Genomic DNA, 22,396 nt, shown 5'->3' on the forward strand with positions numbered 1-22,396 from the left:
ATACACGCCCGCCCAGTATCACTAGGCATCAGCTTCCCTGCTGATCCTGCCAGACCTGACCGCTAGGACCTTGGATCCTTCTTCAGCTTGGGAAAAATCAAAAAAAAATTAATTCTCTTATAGACTCTTAAAAACCTGAAAGTCAGCCCTATCTCCATTCCATCCGCTTATTGAGCATATGTGATTGTGGCTGTAGAGCCCAATCCTTGAATTACAGTTCCTTCTGCAGTTATTGCATATGAAGTTCATATATGACAGTCCTGAACGTGGTTCTTCTTGAGGTTTCTTCTTTCTTACACATGTTGGGCTCTTTTTTCCTCAGAAGCCTTGATTCCACACTTAAACTGTTTCCTAGTGCTTTGATTCTTAGCAGTCTCCCAGTCATTTGGCTCAGTGTTCATTGCCTTCATATCTCTCTTGCAAACATCTTTGAAATGGAGATAAGGACATCTGCTTGGTCTTGTTCCTGTAAACAGTTCTCCGTACAAGAGATCCTATTGTGATTAGTGGTGGTGAATCAATATTTTGGCTCATAACATTAGTCGTCTTGATGCTGATTGCAAGACCAAACTATTGGCAGGCATGGGTGAAGTGACTGGTGAGGCTTTGAAGGTGCAGCATCATCAGCAAACAGAAGCTCATGCATCAAAACTTTCTGCACTTTAGCCTTCACTTTAAAATGTGAGGTCGAATAATTTGCCATCTGAGGCAGTATTTAGTGCCAAAAGTATGCATGGTCAATTGAGAAGTTTTCACTTTCAAAACAGCTAATTGCAGTCTCTTCCATGTTTCAGGGATATAGGTTGACCAAGAAAAAAGCAAAATTCAGCCCTCTGCTTCAGACTTGGTTCAAGCCTCATTTGCATATTCACAGAACAGGTTTTGCAAAAATGATTTTTCCTAACCAGAAGAAACGTACCATCTCGGTTATCCTGTGAAATATGAAACAACCTTACAAAAAAGAAGCAAAATTCAGCATCCTGCCTACCATCGGACACTTTTAAGGGAAACAACATGCCTTTGTTCAAGCCTAATTTGCATACTTGCAAAGCAACTATTCACAACTGAACTTTTGCAGCCAGGAGACCCATAACATGCTTCAACTCTCCTGTGCAATATGAAGTTTTGTTTCTATTTCTGGGAGAAATTTTACAATCTTTGACTTCTCTGCCTGAAGAAGGGAGTTTGAACCCAAAAGCTTGCAAATATATATATATATTTTATCTAGTTGCTTTAATATAAGATATTGCCTTCCTCAAGAGTTTTGGATGTCCAGTGTGTGGATGATTTCTTCTTTCACAAGTTCCTGTTCAAATAAGTTTTTAAAAGTTTGCTGTCTAAGAATAGTAACCCTGAGGCCAGCAATAGTGTCCAGGGATGTTAAAGTGTTCTGTCACAGGCCTGCAAGTCTTTCTGTGTCTGACGTCAGTTCAGTGTGCATTAATTCTTTCATGTAGGGTTTGTCCCATCTTCCAATGTAGATAGTAGAGGGGTACTGTAAGTAATCTTTCCTAACTTGCATACTCCAGCAACAACCCTACAATCTACTGTAATGCCACTAGCTTATGCAACCACACTCTCAGCCCAGCTGAGTTGTTTATATTATCCAGTGGTCTTCCCATTTGTCCCACTGCACTACTTATTGTGGTGCAGCTGTATGGAGACCTCAAGGCTTTTTTCCACAGATTAAGACTGAGGGAATATTTCCATGACAAGAAGTAATTCAGTGATCAACCTGCCACAAGAAACACAGGAGACGATACTTGCTTCCACATTCTGGAAGCCCAGGCCAGACATCTTTTATTTATTACCGAAGATCCACAGATCTGGCAATCCAGAACACCTCATTCTCTTGGCATTGGTGCCATCATGGAAGGACTTTCTGGCTTTGTTGACTCTATCCTATTCCCATATGCCACCGGAACTGCCGGCTATTTGAAAGACACCACAGATTTCTTACAGCAACTGGCCTCTGTTGATAAGCTTCTAGTTAGTAGCATATTAGCAACCATGGATGTCATATCTCTGTACACCAAAATCCCCAGTGAAGATGGATTACAAGACACAAATAATATTATCCAATGAGAAAACTGCTTCTGTTTCCATTAGAATAATAGAGTCATAGAAAATGAGGGTTGGAAGGGACGTCAGAAGGTCATCTAGTCCAACTCCCTGCTCAAAGCAGGTCATCCCCAACTAAATCATCCCAGACAAGGTTTTGTCTAGCCAGGTCTTGAAAACCTCCAAGGATGGACATTCTTCAGCCTCTCTGAGTAACCTGTTCTAGTGCTTTACTACCCTCCTAGTACCCTCCTAAACTTCTCTTGCTACAATTTGAGACCATTGCTCCTTGTTCTGTTTTCTGCCACTATTGAGAACAGTCCAGCTCCATCCTCTTTGGAACTACCCTTTAGGTAGTTGAAGGTTGTTATTAAATCTCCCCTCAGTCTCTCTTCTCCAGAATAAATAAGCCCAGTTCCCTCAGCCTCTCTTCATAAGTCATGTGCCCCAGGCCTCTAACCATTTTCATTGCCTCTGTTGGACTTTCTCCAATTTGTCCACATCCTTTTTCTATTGGGGGGCACAAAAATGGACGCAGTACTTACTCCAGATGTGGCCTCACCAGTGTTAAATCACTTCCCTTAATCTACTGGCAATGCTTCTTCTAATGCAGTCTCATATGTTGTTAGTCTTCTTCTCAACAAGGACACAGCTGGCTTATTGTCCACTTATATTCAACTTATTGTCCACTGTAACCCTGTGTCCAGGGGTGGGCAAAATGGCAGATCCAGCTGGTGGCTGGACACCATTTCCTCAGCAGCCCCTGCCCGCATTGCTGCAGCCAGTTTCCATGGAGACCCCAGCAGTGGTGGGGCCATGACAATGCGGGGCCAGGATTTCCATGGATTCTGGCCCCAGCGGTGCTGATGGTGCAACAGATTTATGCCTGTGTGGGAATGGAGCTCATTTGAAATACTAGCCATAAGTTCCTCTTACTGAATTACAATAGAAGCGATTGATATTTTCTTCAGAAGTAACCTTTAAAAATGTTATTGTCTTAGGTTGTTATTACATATTGATCAGTCCTACAGACTAAAATCCTTTCTTTAACCACAAATATGCAAATGTTACAGTGCAAACTTCAGCCTAGACCTAGAAGGATCTACTAGGGTTCAGAAGCTAGGTTACTATGGGTGGTCTAATTCAGTGGTTGTCAACTGGAAGTATGCATACCCCTAGGAGTACTTAAATAGGTCCTAGGGGTACGCAGACCTAATGTGGCTGATAAATGCTGTGTGCATGTGCACAGCTGCAGCACAGCATGCAGGTGTCCAGGAGACCAGCTGGGTCTGGCTGATAAGTATTCTATAAGGGAAGGGGCAGGCAAGGCAGGTGGTGGCTCCAACCACAGTGCACATGCTGGGAGAGCACAGGAGCGTGTGCCCCAGGACCTGCACAGGGCAAGGCGGGATGCCACTGCTGGCTGTGGCTGGGGTTGCACCGGGCTCTTCCCTGCATTCGGGGCGGGTGGTGGCGGTGCTAGGAGGAGGATACAGGGGGGCTGCAGCCACTCCACAATTTGCTGTAACCCCCCTCATAATCCCTTCCCAGTGCCACCGCCACTTGCCCCAAGTGCAGCGCAGACCAGTCCCCCACCCCTGGAACTGTCCAGCGCCGGGCCCAGCCTACAGCGGCAGCCTTCTCTCCCCCGTGGAGATCTGGGGGCACGCGCCCCCATGCCATCCAGGGGGTGTACATTGCTGTGGGAGCTGCCCTCCATGTGGCTCAGTCCTGTGCCCTGCCCCTACCCTATCACCAGCCCTTGCTTCAGCTCCACTCCCTCCCCTACCACTGGGCCAGCCTGCCCTTGCCTGTGCGCAGATCCGGGGGCACACGGACCCATGCCCTCCTGAAGTTTGTGCACCAGCTGCTACCCGCTCCCTGTGCCCCCCAGACGAGTTGCTTGCGGCTCTGTCCCGTTCTCTGCCCTGGCTGTGCAGCCCCAGCCCCACTCCCTCCCTCACCGCAAGGGCCTTGATTTGCCCCTCCCCCGCTTTAAAAACAAGAAAAAATATAAAGGGGTACCTGACCTGGAACTTTGAGAGAGAAGGGATACACTTGTTAAGCAAGGTTGAAAACCTCTGGTCTAGTTGGTTGCTTGTTTTTCTACTGAGACGACCATAAAGGTGCCAGTTGAGATGAAGGTGTTTGGGTCACTTTTTTATCACTGTATTTCACGTTGTTTATCAGAGAACAATCGTTAGCTCTTAGTCACTACCATTATTTTCTGAATTTGAACTAATGATCCAGGATCTTTTGCGTCATATTACCAGTGCCCTGAGCCTTCCAGTCCCCAAGAAGTAAAACTAAGTAAATCAGATATAAATGCCAGAAGTATGATGTGCTTCCTGTAGGCAGTGCATAATCACTAGGAATTCTGGTCTTCTCTGTTAAAAAAAAATTCCCAGATTCTCCAAAAAACCCCAAATCCACAATTTTCCGCGATTAAAATGAAACACCACTATAGATAGATAGAGGCATCAGTTGAACACAATGTTTTATTGATATATTGACAATTTTAAAGCAAATTGGAACCCCACCAGTGCCTCAATCATTATAATAAAATAAATTCTAAATATCTATATATTTTGGCATTTGATTTTGTTTTTTTATCATGGAAAATCAGAGCTTTCTCTGCCCCCTTTGCTGTCCAGGATGCAGGTCCAGCTGCGGCTGTCCCCCCCAGGCGCTTTGTGGTGCCGAGCAGTCCTGATATGCTGATGCCCTGCCCATGCTGTTGCCCCCCTCTCTCAAGCCACAGCCTCCCCAGACTTGTGGATGCTCCTCACTCCTGACCCAAAGTCCCCCCTTCTAGTGCCCCTGACTCCCAACCCACAGCCCTCTGTCCCTGATGGTGCCCCTTACTGCTGACCCACAGCTTTCTGGCCCTGCCTGTGGCCCCTCACTCCCAACCCACAGTTCCTGGCTCCCCCTTCCCCCCCACCCCCATCCATGCTGGTGTCCCTCACTCCCGACGCACAGTGGCAGGCATGACTTCCAACATGAGGTGCATGCATCATATCTGAAGCAGAAGGCCAGGCAGTGGCTGAGACACCACACGCTGTCCCACACCACGAGCTGGGGCTAGGGTTGTGGCTGCGGTGCAATAGGGAGAACTGGGGCTGCAGCACAGTGTGGATGACCAGCACCATGCTCTACAGTAGCAGCATGAACCCAAGAGCGCTGTGGCCTGGGCCATGCTGTGGAGAGCAGGAGGAGGGTGAGGGCCTTCAGGCAATCTCTGTCTTACCTGAGCTGGAGTGCAATTGCTGCGGTGACTCTGGCTCAGGTGGATCGTGGTAGAGTGAGTCCGGCCCCAGTACATGCTGGAGGAAGGAGGAGGGGACACCCTCACCCTGAGCTGGGGCTCCTGCAGTGTGCCAGGTAGAGGCAGCATCTCTTGGCTGCCTCACCTCTGCCCCTGAGAGTATGGGCACCAGCCCCTGGCATCACCAGCCTGGCCACACAGCTCCCTGCTGTCCCTAAAAGACCTCCCCCTCCCCGCTGTCTTCCAGTGGTTCTTTCAGGCTTCACCTCCTGGTTGCCCCTTATCCTTCACAGGCTTTGCAGAGCCTACAGGCTTGTGCAACAAAGCAAATGATAAAGCAAGCAAACAAACAGAGAAGAGCCCTGCTCTGGGCTCTCCCGGTGGTGCTTAACCCCTGGTGGCTCTAGGTAGCCTGCTCCCTGGCCAGGTGCAGCCCTTTGCGGCTGCTTTCAGTGTCTTTTATCCTTCCCACTCTGGGCTTACGTAGCTAACCCTCTCTCACTTTCCACACCTGTGTCAGCTCCCTTGCTGCCGGACTTGCTACATCCCAGGACCTGCCTCTGGTGAGTTCTCCCAGGGCCCTGTTACAGCTCGCACCACCCTGCCTGGCTATACACCAGCCACGTGTCCACTGCCTCCAATCATCCTCCCCCTGCTCCCCCCCAGTCTCTCTCCTTGGAGGCTGGAAGGCTGCCAGCCTGCAAGGAGAAACCTGTGGTTTCCCACATTTTTCTCCTTTAAAAGGAATAATTTGTGATTTTTTTTGCTTTACAGGAGAAAATCCCAATTTTTCCCTGTTTTTCCAAGGGAAATGGGAAACCCGAATTCCTGATAATGACTGCATGGTTTCCATGTGAAAATATATGACCTCAGAAAACAGTATCCTTATCTCATGTTTGCAACTGTATAAACATCACATTTTTCTCAGAAATATTGGTGGTGTATTTTTAATGGTGTCAGTTTTGAACAAGAGAAGTTAGGTAGAAAATCTTTAAATTCCAAAATACCTTTCTTGTACCATTGTACTTTAAAGTGTATTTTTATGGAGACTTTTCCTGCTTTGTTCAAAGCAGAATTTCTCTTTTACTTACCAATGATTAGTTAGTTGCATGTTAAATCTAAGAAACTAATTAAGAACAGTTTGCTTTTTAAAAAAGGCAAGACATTTCCCAACTTGGTACCTGCTTTAAGGTCCTAAAAAAAGCCTCTGTGTAACATTTTAAATTTTGAACTAATTTAGGTAGATGAAATTAATGTGTGTAGGTCTCAAATTTGAATATGCATTTTCCGCAGGAAAAAGATCATCACCAGAAATCTTGTCCTAATCTAAAGAAAAACAGACATAACATTTTTGTCATAGGTTTTAAAAAAAATGAAGTTGATGAATCATGTATATAATTGGCAAACTGAACTATATATATTTTCTAAAACTTTGCATTCTGCATAAGAGATATAAAACTTTAATTATATTCTACTGTATAGGTTAAACATGTTGTTAAATTCTTTAATATTATTAGAGTGACAATATATTGTAATTTTTTTTAAAGTATTATATTTTAGAGTGAGTTACGAAATGACTGACTGTATATGTAAAACCCATTCTTAAATTAGAAAGAAATGTTCCAAAACAAAATTCTCTTGTAGTAATGAAAAAAACTAACATTGTGTTCTATATGGATCAATGTAGATTGAAAAATTCAAAACTTTCAAAATATAGTTTCTTCTGTTATAATCTTTTCTTGGTTAACATGAATATTTTAAAGGATAGCTTTCTGTACTTATCAAAAAAACTTATGAAACTGCCCATTTTTTATCCACTTGAGGTGTGTTTCTATTGTTTTCTCTTTTTTATTGTTTAATATTTTGCTTAATACTTTACAAGTTAGACATCTTATTAAATTGTTGTTAAAGTAACAATATATTGTAATTAAGCATTAATTAATAACTGTGTTTTATTTCTAATGATTTGCAAAGCTTTGGTGATATCCGAGTAGTAGACATCTTGAAATGAAACTTTTGTTCTTTTTTCCCTTTTTTGTGGTTGTTACAGCATTCAGTGTTCATGGTTTATTTTACCAGTCAGCGTTCAGACATATATTTAGGAGGCCTGTGTGAAGTGACTAGTATTCACTTCAGATTCAGCCAATTCGTGGGACAGTGATTCGATTTGGTGATTCGAATCGCTGTCCCGAATCGATTTGGCCATATCTGATTCGGAGATTTGGCTGCCACCAAATCAGCCAAATATCCAAATCAATATCCACATTTGATCTGTCAACTTGCATTATGCTTCTTTCATTCATTGAGAAGTGAGTAGAAGCAAAAGTGTTTATTTTAGTTAAGTATTTGGTATTATTTCATTCTTGCTTATATATTGTTTTTATTTTGGATTTTAAACCACATTTCCTGTGAGGTCTTTATTCAAAAAGGTTGGACACCCCTGGTGTAGTGGGTCCAGTAAAACTCATTACCAAACAAATTTTGCTTCGCTTAAAAACTTTCCTGGATTATCAGAAGGACCAAAATATGTAACCATTAGCTCATGTGGCACTGGAAGCAGCACAGGGTTTGGTTTTGTTTCTGTTTTTGCTGAGAGAGAGAGAGAGAGAGAACACACACACTAGAGTCACCCAGAACAATGTCTGTAGGGCATCCCGACCATGTCAAATAGACTCACCTGATTAAGGAACCACAACCACTGCCTGTATCAAAACCAACCAAATTGCCTCTGAATTCAAAAAAGTGACATCAAGTATGTTAGATTTTCCTTTGAACCTTGTCCCAGCTGTTCACATCATGAGTTACTGAGAGTCAGGTTATTTTGTGTTAAAATTGGTTTAAAACAGGGATCTGCAACTTATGGCCCAGGGAGCAACTGGTTGTGGTCTGCACAGCTGGAGGGCTTTGCCTTTGCCTGTGCCCATGCCCACACTCACACTGAGACTAGGCAACAAAGAGGTGGGCCAGGGCCTGGCAGTTTCCAGCTGTACCTTTGCTGCTACTATTCCCTCCCTTCCTCCCCACAAGTGTGGCATGGGGGTGGGTTCCAGCTGGTGGGGGACTGTGCCAGGGCTGGGTAGTTAACAGCTGTGCCTGTGCTACAGCCAGGAGGGAAAAGGAGAGAAGTGGCATGGATGCAGTCTGTAGCTGCCTGGTCCTGGTGCAGCTCCTCACTGGCTAGTAGAAGCAATGGTGGCACAGGTGCAGATCCCAGCTGTCTGGCGCCAGTGTGAGTGCAGGGAAAGCCCCCTGCTACTGAGGTGCCACTAAAACCACAAAACCCATGTTGGACTGGAGCTGGGTTGTTCCTGCCTGTGGCTTGTTAAAGATTGCCAGCTGTTGGTCTGGAAGGCCATTATTTGCTTTATGTCTGGAGTGATGCATGTTTTTATAATGCCCTAATCTTATTTTAAAGTCTGCAGTAGCCCTTGTTGTATTTGGTTCATGCTACATAACATATCCTGTATGTATATGGTCATTACATTTTTTTAATGCAGGTATTACACACAGTTCAGTGGAATATAAAATGCAATGACAAATATGAGAACTTGAATTAATGTACCTCAGTGCATAGTACTATTTCAAAATGTGACATTAGCACCTTTCATTTGATAACAGCTATGAACTGGAGATAGAACCTGCAAATTTGTCTGGCTGAATTTTCTATGACTTTGGAAGTGTTGTTTACAAGCCAATTAGTATTAAGCCACAGGATCCTGTGAAGATTACCATACACAATTAAATTTAGACAACAGTGTATCCATGGGAACAGTTATTGCCTTAGTATGAGGCTGTTCAAATTGCATCCTGCCTCCAGAGTGAAGTTTGCCCCTCCTTTGTGACATTCAGGTAAACAACCTGAAGTAAGTAAATGGGGCTTGGGACCTGGAATTGCAAGATCTGCCACTGATGGGTCTTTTGCCAGGATGTTATTACGCCAGCCTTTTCTCTAGCTACTGGTTTGGCTTATATGCATCAGAATGACTGTGGCTCCTCTACAAAGAGGTACCCTTCCAACGTACCTGCGTAACTAACCCCTACCTCCCAGTCTAATTGGACCTTTGTAGAGCACCTACCCAGAGCACATGGGTGACATAATCTCCCTGTATTTCTTCTCTGTGCAGGGGCATTGCTGGTAAGCAGCATACGAGGACAGGAGTAGGATGAATTCCATGTAAATGGAATTAAGTAAATTAGATTATTTTTCATTAAGGCACAACAATCCCACATGTTTTAACTTATGATTATGCTCATATTTATCTATTTGCTTTTGCAAACTGGAGGGTTTTTTGTTTTGTTTTGTTTTGCTTTGCTGTATAAAAATATGAAAGTGAAATATTCCATCTTCTATTCACGTTCAAATTTTAAATTCTCCTTCTCTCTCCTTTCTTTTTTTAATTATAGGGGCACAGGTGTTTACCAGCAAAAATGAATATCGGATCAGCACACTGAAGTTTCACCCTAGTGATCCTAATATTTTTATTTGCGGAGGGTTTGGCCCAGAAGTTAAAGCATGGGATATCAGGAACTGTAAGGTAACAAATTTCTTATTCCTTTCTTTTCCCCCCAGAACATTTTATAATGTCATTCAGGAGGGTGGGGAATGTGGATAGGTAATGGGATTTTTTTTGGCAAGGGAGGCGATAATTGGAAAATAATATTTCTGTTAGCCATGCTTGGTATGAGTGAAAGGCAAACAGTCAGTGCCCAATTTTGTCTTTCTTTAAAGCAAAAACATTTTTTAAAAACAATTTTATTTCTTTAAAACTGTGATTCTACATCTAAGAATTATACAGTACAGTGGGTGTTTGAAGGCTCTGAGCTGTCAGACATTTAATGACTAATGTGTTTTCACCAATCAGTATTGGTGAATAGGTGATAAAAAGATGACAATGTAGTCTCTAATTTACTGAGAAGTAAAACTGTTTTTGGAGGGCATTTATCTGTTGAGTTTTTTTTAGAGACTACAATATTCTTGTTTGCATCTTTGACTGTTTTGTGTGTCAGACTATCAAGTGTTCAAGTTTTACCGTAGGAGTTAGGATGTGCCCCACATTGACTTTGCTGTGCAGTACTAATGAATTCTGAACTGTTAGACATAACTGTCTTCGGATGAGACATTATTCTGAGATCCCTTCTTCCCATTTCTGGCATCTTTGCATTTGGAAGTTAAGTGATTCTTTCTGTACTGTATTTGCAGCGCTGTTAAAGAACTGTGTGTACAACTTACCTTATTTTACTTTAGTTTTATCACCTGATAGCTGGTTCAACTGAATTAACTAGGTAATTTGGTGGTGAAAGATGGTTACTTACCTTTATAGTAACTACAGTTCTTTGTGTGATAAGCTATGCATGTGGATCCCACTCACGATTTGCATTCACCTTCTGAATATAAGTTTGAGTGTTTTTGTGTTTTTATCCACAAATGTTCATGAAGGCTCACACATGGCTCTGTATGCTTTCATGTTTTCCCCCCAAATCCAAGGGTATAAAGGGCCTAGTGATTCCAACTGCTGCTTACTTCCTTCTCCACCCAGAATTCAGATGACAAGTTGGAGGATGGAAGAGCAGATCACAGGATCTACATATACAGAACAATTTGAAGAACTATAGTTATAATAAATGTAAGGAAGTATCCTTTTCTTCTTTCAGTCCCTGGGCTTGTGGATCCTGCTTGTGCTAGTTATATAGCTGTTTGCCCTTCATGACGGTTGAAGTAGAGCTTCATCTGAATACAGATTAAAGAGCTGCTTTCCATCTCTTTGTCTGACCTCAGTGCTGTAACTAGAGAATAACGGATAGTAAATGTAGTAACTGAGCTTTGTGTAGCTGCTCTGTATATTTCAGCTATGGGGTCTTCAAATAAAGCACTCTGGTGACATGGCTTGCAGTCTTGTCTAACAAGCTCAAATAGTAGTTGAAAGAATTGCCTAATTAAAGTTGTATGTTGTCCTTAAACAACTGGCAATGTATATTGAATTTTTTTGGATCTGTCACCAAGTGCCAGGAAAATTTTGAATGACTTGTAAAAGGATTTCATTCTATTAAGGGAATATAAGATTACTCTTTTAGCATTTCTCTTAACTCACCCCACATACATGAGGTCTGGGAAAATGTATCAGTAAAAACACATTCCGAGCGATATGAAAATCTGATACCACTTATAGGATAAATTTAGGCTGATCTCTCCTAGCTACCATGGTTTCATGGAAAAACTGTAGAAAGAGGATTTGATATGAACGTTTATATCTCACTCACTTTGCTTACTAATGTGATACCTGGCTTATATTGATAGGCAACGTAAGGCTCTAGTGACTCAAAGAACAGTTTCATTAAGTAATATAATACCAGACTTAGTTTCCACAATGATGGAATCTTGCTTAAGAAATGGAACATGTGCAACATTTCTTTTAAAAATTTATGAGCCGTTTGATGGGAAGAAACAGATGTGCCTCATACTGGCTGATGGTAAACTGATATTGCTGTTCAGTGAATTGTAATAGAGCTTAATGGCAATCCTGAATGCTGTAAAAACACCCGATACTCCAAACCAGCTGGGATCAATGCTTTAAGTGGACCAGAGTCTTGAGAGGTAACCGAATGGGAGAAATGTTTCCGCTTTGTCATAGGTGCCCAGTCAAAGGTTTTCTACTGTGAATCAAAATGTTCCTTATTTCGCAAAGCTGTTCCTGTTCACTACTGTCATCCACATAGCATCCATGTAGGCACATAGAGGAACTTTGATTCTGAATGCAGAAATAGCCCACAATTCAAAGAGATTGTGTTTCTGCTACAGTAGAGTTGTGAAACGGTGATTGGACAGATGTAGCAGATCTGCAAACCAAAATCTGTAAGACTGTGCTTGACTTACAAGGATAACTAGTGCATTGCCTTCTTTCATCTTCAGCAGAACACTGGGAATTTGTGGAACCAGGGGAATAGCTGTATCAAATTATATGACCACAGATTCAGGAAGGTGTCTGTTATGGATCCCAGACTTCCTTCTGCTGAAAAGCAATATTCAGGTCCTTTGTAGATGCTGTTGGAGGTATAAAGTTCATCTGGGGAGTTCCCAATGTTGGAAAATATGGAAAGCTAAAAGTCACTTGGTTAATTGCTCAGTTAATTCATTTGATCTCTCCTCACACACACATTTCTGTTATACTAATTTTGCTCATGATACAGTAGTCCCACAACAGATTTGACTTCATGTCTCTGTTCCCTGAACTGCTGCAGACATTTGGAGAATTTAATTTCCTCAAAACAACCAAGCATGTAGATAAAGGTTCACATACGACTCCAGCCAACAAAGATGAATTGTTGTTATTTTTTAATAACACTGAAGCAATTAGCAAGGATGCTTAGTAATATCTTGTATTGGACCAATTGTATAGTTGGGAGAGATGTTAGACAAGGTTTTGGGTACATTTAAGTTCATAGGAAAGTAGAGCTGGAAGAGTCATCTTCTCCAGCCCCCTGCTCAAGCCAGGATCATCCCAGATTAAATCATCCATGTCTAGTGTCTGTATAACCTGCTTTAGAAAGTTTCCAAGGATAAAGATTCTACAGCTTCTCTAGGTAACCTGTTCCAATGCTTGACCACCCTCAGAGTCCCAAAGCTCCTCCTAATCTCAAACCTAAATTTCCCCTAATGCTGCTTGCTCCTAGTCTTGTCTCCTACAGCCAAAGAGAAAAGACCATCTCTAGCCTCCCTGTAATAGACCTCCAGGTATTTGAAGGTTCTTATCAAATCCCCGTTCAGTCTTCTCTTTTCTATGCTAAATGTCCCTAGATCTTTCAGCCTTTCCCCATAAGTCTTATCTCCCAGGCTTCTGGATATTTTTTGTTGTCCTGTGCTGGACTCTTACCAATCTGTCAATGTGGGGCCCAAAACTACTTTGGAGAACACATAACACCAGCTTCTTTTCTACCTTGGAGAAAACATAGCACCAGCAGAATCTGCCTGTGCCTGACGAAAGGTGTTTGTGCCTGAAAGTTTGCAAAGAACTTTTTTTCCAACTTTTTAGTTGGTCTACTAAAAGATATCACATCTACCCAAAGAACTGTGCGGGCCCAAAACTAGATACAGTCTTCCAGGTGAGGCCTCATCAGTGTTGAACAGAGTGGAAGAATCACTTGCTTTGATTTGCAAGTGACTGTTATGAAAATAACCCAGGATGCTGTTGCCTTTTTTTGCAGCAAGAACACACTATTGGCTGATATTCAGCTAATGGGTCACTCTAACCCCTAGATCCTTCTCTGCAGTACTGAAGCCTAGCCAGTCATTTCCCAGTGTGCATCTGTACATGTGGTTATTCTGTTCCAAGTGCAGGACTTTGCATTCGTTCGTGTGGAATCTCATCTGATTGCCTATGGGCAATCCTGTCTATTCAGGTTGTTCTGAATGTGAGCCCTTCCCTTCGGCGTGTCTGCAGTTCTACCCAACTTGGTGTTATTCACAGATTTGCTAAGCGTGCATTATCAATCCCATCATTCAAATCATTAATGAATGTCTTAAACAATACTGGACCCAGGACAGACCCTGGGGAACCTGACATAATACTTTTTCCCAACTAGATATCGAGCCAGTGAGGACTAGTCACCGAGTATGACTTTCCAACCAGTTATGTATCTGCCTTACAGTACTTTCATAGTTTGTATTTCCTTAGCTTGTTAATGAGACTGTCATGGGAGACAGTGCCAAAAGCCTTCATCTGTAATTCCCCATATCCCCCTTCTTCCTCCTTCTTGAAGATGGGCACTGTATTTGCTCTTCCTGTTAAATGATACCGTACCAAATGGCTCTGAAATTTCCTCAGCCGGTTCTTTCAGTATCCTCAGGTGCTTCTCATCCAGCCCTGCCAAACTGGCAGCATCTAGCTCCTCTAAGTAATTCCTAACCCATTCTGTAATTACTCTAGTCCAGTGGTTCTCAACCTGTTTGCCATAGTGGACCACACTTACAACTCCCAATGTGTTGTGGGCCACGCCTACACAACTTAATTCCTGTGTATCTATTTAAAAATGTTTTGTATCTGTTATCTGACAGTAATGCAATACCAATCAATATTCTATAATACCTCTCATTCTACGTTGTCAAATGTCTTTACTTTTTTATCAGGATGTCACATGGGCTGCAGCAGTGTACTGACTGGGCTGCATGTGGACCGCGGGTTGGGAACCACTGCTCTAGGTTGTTTGTCTCCTTTTCTATCCCTGCTGCCAACTGCTCTTCTCAGCTGGTTGTTGTCTCTATTTGTAAAAACTGAAGTAAAAAGGCACTAAATACCGTAGCCTTCTCTACATCATCTGTGATCAGATTGCCTTCCACATTCCACAAGGAACCTGTGGAATCTCTGGTCTTCCTCTTCCTTTTGATGTACCTGTAGACTCCCTTTTACGTTCCTTGCCAGCTGCATCTCAAATTGTGCCTTGGCCATCCTAATCTTCTCCCTGCATGTCCACGTGACAGTCTTTCCTAGTACCTAGTACCAAATTTCTACTTTTTATGAGATTCCTTTTTGAGCTGCAACTCCTTGAAGAGTTGAAGAATCTGTAAGTCTGTATGTCCAGAGCTTTAGACATTGGTATCAGTGGCTGCTTTCTCAATAGTCTTTCTGAACAATGATGTTTCACTTTTGAGTCCAGTCTTTTACCTGGTGCCGTTCTTGCTGATCTGTACCTCACTTCATGTGTCTGGGTTTCAAACCTGCTTTTCTTGATACTTGAGAAGTAGACTAATGTCTAAAGGCAGTCTTGGAGCTCACTTCCTTCCTTCCTAGGGCTGCCATAGGAGCTAACTTCTTCTGTATTTGCTTAAGGGAAGGTTTAGGATCCTGGGACAAAAAAGCCTTCAGTCCTTGAGTATCCAGCATGGTGTCTTTAGTAGGTGGAACACTGGAAGCATTTGGCAGTGTAAGCTGCTTTGTTCCCCTGAATCATTTTAGTTGGATGCTTGCCTTATTGAACTTCTCATAAAATAAAATTTCAGTTGAGATTCACTAGCCTTTGATGTGCATTTTTTAAACAATGTGCCCAGACCATGTTTTGAAATGTGTTGCTCTCCTAAGCGATTCAGGGACTCAGTGAGCCTGCTGTTTAAGGAAGTGAACCCTGGATACAATGGATAGGATTTAAATCTTAGTGACCTAGGCTTAGCCAAAGTCAAAGCCCCAGTATCATTATTGACCTCTCTAATGTACCTCTAATTCCTGAATAGCTGCTGCTATTGTTGTTCATTTTGCCAGGCATTGGTAACTTATGGTGGGCCACCCCTTGTGATCCAGCCTTTGCTGCTGACTGCCAATGTCCTGCTGTCCATACGCCCCTGCGATGTGTGGAAAGCTGTCCTCTTGCCCCCTTCACACTGTCTTCACTGAAAGATGTGCCACTAAAAACTGTAGTGATGGACATTTTGCAGTGACTAATTCAGTGGCGAGTAGATGGTGAGCAGAGGTTACAGTTAGAGAGAGGGGAACAATCAGTTATCTGCATGGAGTAGGGGCAGGTGGCTAACTACAGTGGACCAATCAGCTGTCAATAAAATGTCCAAAGGTAGCACTGCCAGATTGTATCTGGTGTTGAATATTATCATCTCTGTTTCCTTTTTCAGAAATGTGGCTACCCAGGTAGGGGAAATCTTCAACATTCTTCAAGAACCACCCTCTAATAGTAATATATGGATATGCAGCTGGTTGGTTTGGGTTGATAAAGTATCTTGGTTTTCATGAAGTTGACAGTGAGCTCAAGCATTTCATATTTTTCACAGAAGCAGTCAAGAGTGACCTGGAGCTCTTCAATTGAGTCAGCACATATGACAAAGTCAGTGTATTGAAGATCAGTAATGGAGGTGCTGGTTATCTTGCATTTGGAATGTAACCTGTTGATGTTAAACAGATTCTCGTCCATGTGACAGTGGATGCTGACTCCAGGTGGAAGTCTGTCAAGAATGAAATGCAGAATAGCTACAGTATAAATTGAAAAGAGGGTTGTTTCAATCATGCATCCTTGCTTGACTCCAGTTCTAATAGAGAAGGGGGACGTTTTCGAAACCCTATCTCCAATGATTATGACGTCAGGGCCCAAACCAAACTTCTTGTCTAACAAACTGTTGTCATTCCTACCCTGTTGTATGGTTGTGAAACTGGAACAACATATCAGTGATGTTTTTGGAAAATCCTCTGTATCAACTGGAAGGACAGAAGAATGAACACCAGCCTTTAGGCTCAAGCAAGCACCACCAGTATTGCAGCCAAGTTTATATAGCATCAGCTACATTAGACAGGACAGATCATAAGGATGCCTGGTAACCTGTTGCTGAAACAGTTCCTGTACTCCCAACTCACCGAGGGTCACCACTGTACAGGTGGGGAAAAGAAGAGATTCAAGGATATCAGAAGAAATGAAATTTTAGCATCAATACCTGGGAGACTTGAGGACCAAGTAGTCCCCAATAGTGCTATGTTGTACCTAAGGCATTGATCATTTTTAGCAAACTTGCCTCACTATGGAGGCAGATAGATGAGAGAAACAAAGGTTAAGAGCTGTGACCTGACATCACCAGGATCCATTCCTTCCTTCTGGAACTATTTGCCATATCTGCAGTCAAACTAGGTATTTGTTGTCCTTTATAGGTTGATCTTGGATCAGCCTATACAGCCATCTCCACACTCAGTGATGACTTCTCTATTTACTTCAAGACTGTCATCTTCATATTGAGGGACTGCCACCACCACCAAGTAAAATGTGGAAAGTGGAGTGTGGGCCAGATCTGACAGCTGTGTTGCAGCAGAAGATTGGCATCAGTAGTAAAACATAGGCCAGATGCAGTCTCTTTGTGGACAGAATCAGGCTGTGCCTTGCCAACTCCTGGGTTAACACAATACGCCGTAATAATAATAATAATAATAAAACAAACAAAAAAAAACAGGTGGCATACCTTGACATTCAGACTAGCTGAATGACATATTACTATTTGCCTAGCTGATCACACATTTTCTTTCCTGGTGCTGGAGTTCTGTTTAGAAGCTTTCTTAACTAACAGATTTCTGAACTGTGAATAACATGTTGTCCCCATAGGCTGATCTTCAGGCAAAACATAAAGATGGTGAGAGATTCTGCACACCACTTTTTTGTAGGTCCACTCGAATCAATAGACAATACTAACTTTCTACTATGTTGCAAGGCAGTAATCCAATTCCTAAACTATAAATGAATGTATATTCTGACAAATTAAATTGACTATGTTTCTGATCCAGGTTTTGGGCTCAATGACATTGATACAAGGGAACATGATTGTCTGTTTTATACCTGCTCTTTATTGGTACAGCTTTTAGAAACAATTATCATCTCAGTTTCTTGAGACAAAATTTGATTTGTGTAGAATGTCTTCAGTCAGGAAACAACTTGTTTAAGCAATTTGTTGGGAAACATAGCAATTAATTACCTTTGAAAGCGTAAGGAAAAGCTTTGGGCCAGAAGCAGATATTGACATTTTTGCTTTCATATTTGTTAATTTTAAAACTATAAACTTTATACTTACTGTGATTGATTAAAGACAGCAGTGTAGTTTACCTCCCTGCCTATACAACATTGCTAAAGGATACAGTAACAATATCCTGTCTATCCTGTATATTTTCCTTGGAGATACCTATATATCAATTACATTCATTATTTTTTAGGAGCCTAAAATTATATTGATGTTAAAATATAATGTTGTGAATCATTGGAGAATGTATGTGCACTGGGTGCTATATTGGTAGTCATAACTGAATGGTGCCATAGAGACTTATCTGCCCGAGCAGTGTGATAACAGAAAAATTAGGATTATTTGTGTGGTTTTGATTGGCCGTAAGCTTCCACTTAGAGTCATAGAATGATAGAAAGTTAGGGTTGGAAGGGACCTGAGGAGGTCACATCTAGTCCAACCCCCTGCTCAAAGCAGGACCAGCCCCAACTAGATCATCCCAGCCAAAGCTTTGTGTAACTGGGTCTTAACTTCCAAGGATGGAGTTTCCACCACCTGTCTGGGTAGCCTGTTCCAGTGCTTTACTACCTTCCCTTTGTAACATAATATCTAATATCTTTTGAATAAAGGTAAACACCACTGTTGCAAAATAATCTGTAAATTATTCTGCCATAAAACAGTGTGCTGATTAGACATGAATCATCAATATTTAACTCCTGCTTCTCCACATCATTTGCAATTTCAACAGATTCCTTTAAATTAATCCATTTCCACCCCTATATTATTATCTTTATTCACATGATGCACTAAGCATTTTCTTATTCTGTTTTCCATCATACATTGGTGACAGGCCAGGGGGCACAAGGGAGGCATGTTCCCCTCCCCCAGATTTTTGTGCCCAGGGCAGGGTGCAGACATGGGGCTGCAGTCTGGCTGGAGCCAGCACCTGGCAAAAGCAGCTGCATGGAGTTGTGCCCCTCCACTGTGGTGGTGGTGCAGTTGTTCCCCCCCAACTGGCAGCAGTTGTGTCGCCTATGTCATTATATATTCTTAACGATCATATTTGATGAAGTGTGCTGCCTAATATTTTATATTATTTTCTATTGTAATTAGTGTTATTTACTTTTAACTTAAACTGATGGCTGGGGCATTTTCCTTGTTAATGGTTATGAAAACATTCTCAATCTCTCTCTAGTGCTTTTATCCCAAATCATTACAAGATCTTTTTGTGGTAATTGTGCTCTGAAAAATTTGCTGCAGCTTTGGTCCTTTTTGCCTCAAATTGGTTTCTCAGGTGGTATAACTAGTCATACAAGTTGGAGGAGCAATGTATAGCTGTAAGAGTGAAGCAATGAATTTTCTTAATGTTTTCTTCATCACATCTTTTATAGCATGTTTTGTCAATATAATGAACACTATAAATCAAGGGTTTGAGTCATGCTACTTTCCCATTGAAAGCTCAGGTTTAATGGTCATTACATTTAAATTTCTAGGGCCAACTGACCAGCATATCCTGCATTTTCCTTATAGGAAATGTGTTTAATACCTCACTTGGAAATTTGGGTTAAGCACTGGGACAGTGTTGCAAGAATACTGGCACATTGGACAGAGTTCAGAGGAAAGCAACCTAAATGATCAGGGAGACAGAGAAAGAATTATGAGGAAAATATTGGCTGAGGCTGTATATAATAGCTATGACAAAAATGCTTTTAATAAGAAATATTATCAGTAAGTATAAATTATTATTAACCAGTAATTATTCAAGAATTAATTTGCTTCAGGAAAGAGGAACTGTAAGAGGAAAGAGGAACTCCAGCATTTTTGTAAGTTCTAAAAGTAGCAGAATATAACATCTGGCTAAATGTATTCTTTAAAACATTGAAACTTGGACCAACAGAGACAGTAAGTTTGTTAATAAGAAAGAAAGGCATTCACAGAATGATAGAAAGTTAGGGTTGGAAGGGACCTCAGGAGGTCATCTAGTCCAACCCCCTGCTCAAAGGAGGGCCATTTTTAACTACATCATCCCAGCCAAAGCTTTGTCTATCCAGGTCTTAAAAATCTCTAAGGTGGAGATTCTGTATGCTCTCTGGATAGCCTGTTCTAGTGCTTTTGTGAGAAAGTTGTTCCTAATATCTAATCGAACCTAAACTTTCCTTGCTGCAGCTTGAGACCATTGCTTCTTGTTCTGTCATCTGCCATCACTGAGAATAGTCTAGCTCCATCCTCTTTATAATCACCCTTCTGGTAGTTGAACAGTGCTATTAAATCTCTCCTCTGTCTTCTGTTTTCTAGACTAAATAACCCACTTCTCTCAGCCTCCCCTCATAAGTTACATTTCCCAGTCCTCTAACCATTTTTTGTTGCCTTCCATTGGATTCCCTCCAGTTTGTCCACATTCTTTCTGTAGTGCGGTTAGGGGGGTGGGGGCGGTGTCCAAAACCAGACAGAATACTCCAAGTATGGTCTCACCAGTGCCAAATAGAGGGAAATAATCGCTTCCCTTGATCTGTTGGCTATACTTCTACTAATGCATCCCAGTATGCTGTTACCTTCTTTATAACAAGGGCACAGCATCAGCTCATATTCAGCATATTGTCCTCTGTAACCCGCAGGCCTGTACCAGTGCATGGGATTGTTCCATCCTAAGTGCAGGACTTTGCACCTGTTGAACTTCATGAGATTTCTTTTGGTCCAGTCCTCCAATTTGTCTAGGTTACTCTGAATCCTAGCCCTACCCTCCAACATATCTATTACTCTATCTAACTTGGTGTTATCTACAGATTCACTGCAGGTGCACTCAGTCCCATTTTCCAGATGGTTGATGAAGATATTGAACAATACCAGCCCCAGGACTGACCTCTGGGACAGTCCACTTGATACCAGCTGCCAACTAGACATTGAGCTATTGATTACTACCCTTTGTGCAACAATCCAGACAGTTTTCTATTAACCTTAAAATTAGGGACCGAATTAAATTGTGGTTTTGGGATTTTCTTAGAGACCATGAAAAATGACAGTCTCTACAATCACTGTGAAAAATGGCATTGGTTGTGATTTTCAAGGAAATCAACCAAAATAAAAAGATGGCAGATGGAAGCTGCCCCTTTGTGCCTCTCAGAGTCAAGGGGTGGGGCTGCATGAAGGGCAGCCAGCAGTCAAGATGGTGACTGCCCCGTTGTCCCTTCTTCCCCCTGGGGCCTCTCTGCCAGTCAGTGCTGAGCAGCAGGGCTGCTGCAAAATGACCACAAAATTGGCTCTTTGGGCTGTGACCAAGCCACAAAAATTGCTTTCCTTCACCGCATGCTAGGTAGGTCCCTATTTATAGTTCATTCATCTAACCCATGCTTCCTTAGCTTGCTTACAAGAATGTTTTGGGAGACCATATCAAAAGCCTTACTGAAGTCAAGGTATATCACATCCACTGCTCTTCCCACATTTACAGAGCCAGTCATCTCATCATAGAAGGCAATCAGGTTGGTCAGGCATGACTTGCCCTTACTGAATCCATGCTGACTGTTCCTAATCACCTTCTTTTCCTCCAGGTAGTTAGAAATGGATTTCTTGAGGACCTGCTTCATGATTTTTCTGGGGACTGAGGTGAGGCTGACTGATCTGTAGCTCCCTGGATCCTCCTCCTTCTCTTCCTTAAATATAGGCACAATATTTGCTCTTTTGCAGTCATCCAGGACCTTTCCTGATCACCATGGGTTTTCAAAGATAGGCCATAAGTCTATACAATATCAGAAAACCTATGAAACAGTAAAAGGCTAGACTTTGTTACCTTTCTCATGGTAAGTACAGCAAAAGCTGTGTTAACCGGCACCTTATAAGCCGGCATGCTCTATTAACCGGCATGCCGGCTTGTAGGGGAAAAGTGAAACTGGAAGTGCCCACTGTGGCACTTCCAGTTTCACAGAGCACCCACAGCCTAGGGGAAAGCAGTCTGTGCTGCCAAATCCCCATGACCTGGGGGCATAACAGGCTGTGCGGGTCTCCCTTCCCTGTCCCTCGGGGCCCACAGGAGAGGCTTCGATGTGGTGGAAGGGGCGGTGACAACCCAGATGCTGCGGGACAGGCAGCGGCCCGAACAGGCAAAGATGCCTGTTTGGGCCGCTCAGTTATCTGGCATATTTTGTTATCCGGCACCCTCCATTCCCCGTGGGGCCTATTGATTGCAAATTGTAGGGTAAGTTTTTACTCAACATGAATAAAGATGCCAGAATCTAGTCCTGAGATTTTCTTTTCAGTATATAAGCTTATGGCTGCATGCACATATTCAAATAATCAGAGAGCATTCTCATGGGTTTGTTCTCCAGGTAGAAGATCTTACCTGGAGGTATCCAAACAGTCATTCAAACGCTGAGGCCCTAAAGAGTCTGCTTGTACTACTGATGCTGCACAGCCAGGGGGGACCCTATGCACGCATCTCAAGTGCTCTGCAGGCTCCCTCAGTCTGCCTAGAGGTAGACAGCAGCAGTGCATAGGGTAGTCCTGATTGGCTTGCCCAGACTTCTCAGGATCAGCCTGTGTCTCTTTGCAGCACAATGTGTAGATAGTGAAGGAGGTGTGTTCTGCTCCCAGCTTGGCTGGAGCATTGC

At 42.5% G+C, this 22,396-nt stretch overlaps 1 protein-coding gene across 1 annotated transcript in view; it reads left to right on the forward strand.

Moving 5' to 3' along the window:
- Nucleotides 1-22,396, forward strand: part of LOC102371790 (WD repeat-containing protein 25-like) — an 87,741-nt gene that overhangs the window by 36,100 nt on the left and 29,245 nt on the right. Inside the window, exon 4 of the mRNA XM_025194774.1 lies at nt 9,734-9,864. Within this exon, the coding sequence (XP_025050559.1) occupies nt 9,734-9,864 (131 nt within the window). The remainder of the gene's footprint in view (nt 1-9,733; nt 9,865-22,396) is intronic.

This window comes from Alligator sinensis, unplaced genomic scaffold, assembly GCF_000455745.1.
Source record: "Alligator sinensis unplaced genomic scaffold, ASM45574v1 scaffold102_1, whole genome shotgun sequence".
NCBI classification, from domain to species: Eukaryota; Metazoa; Chordata; order Crocodylia; family Alligatoridae; genus Alligator; species Alligator sinensis.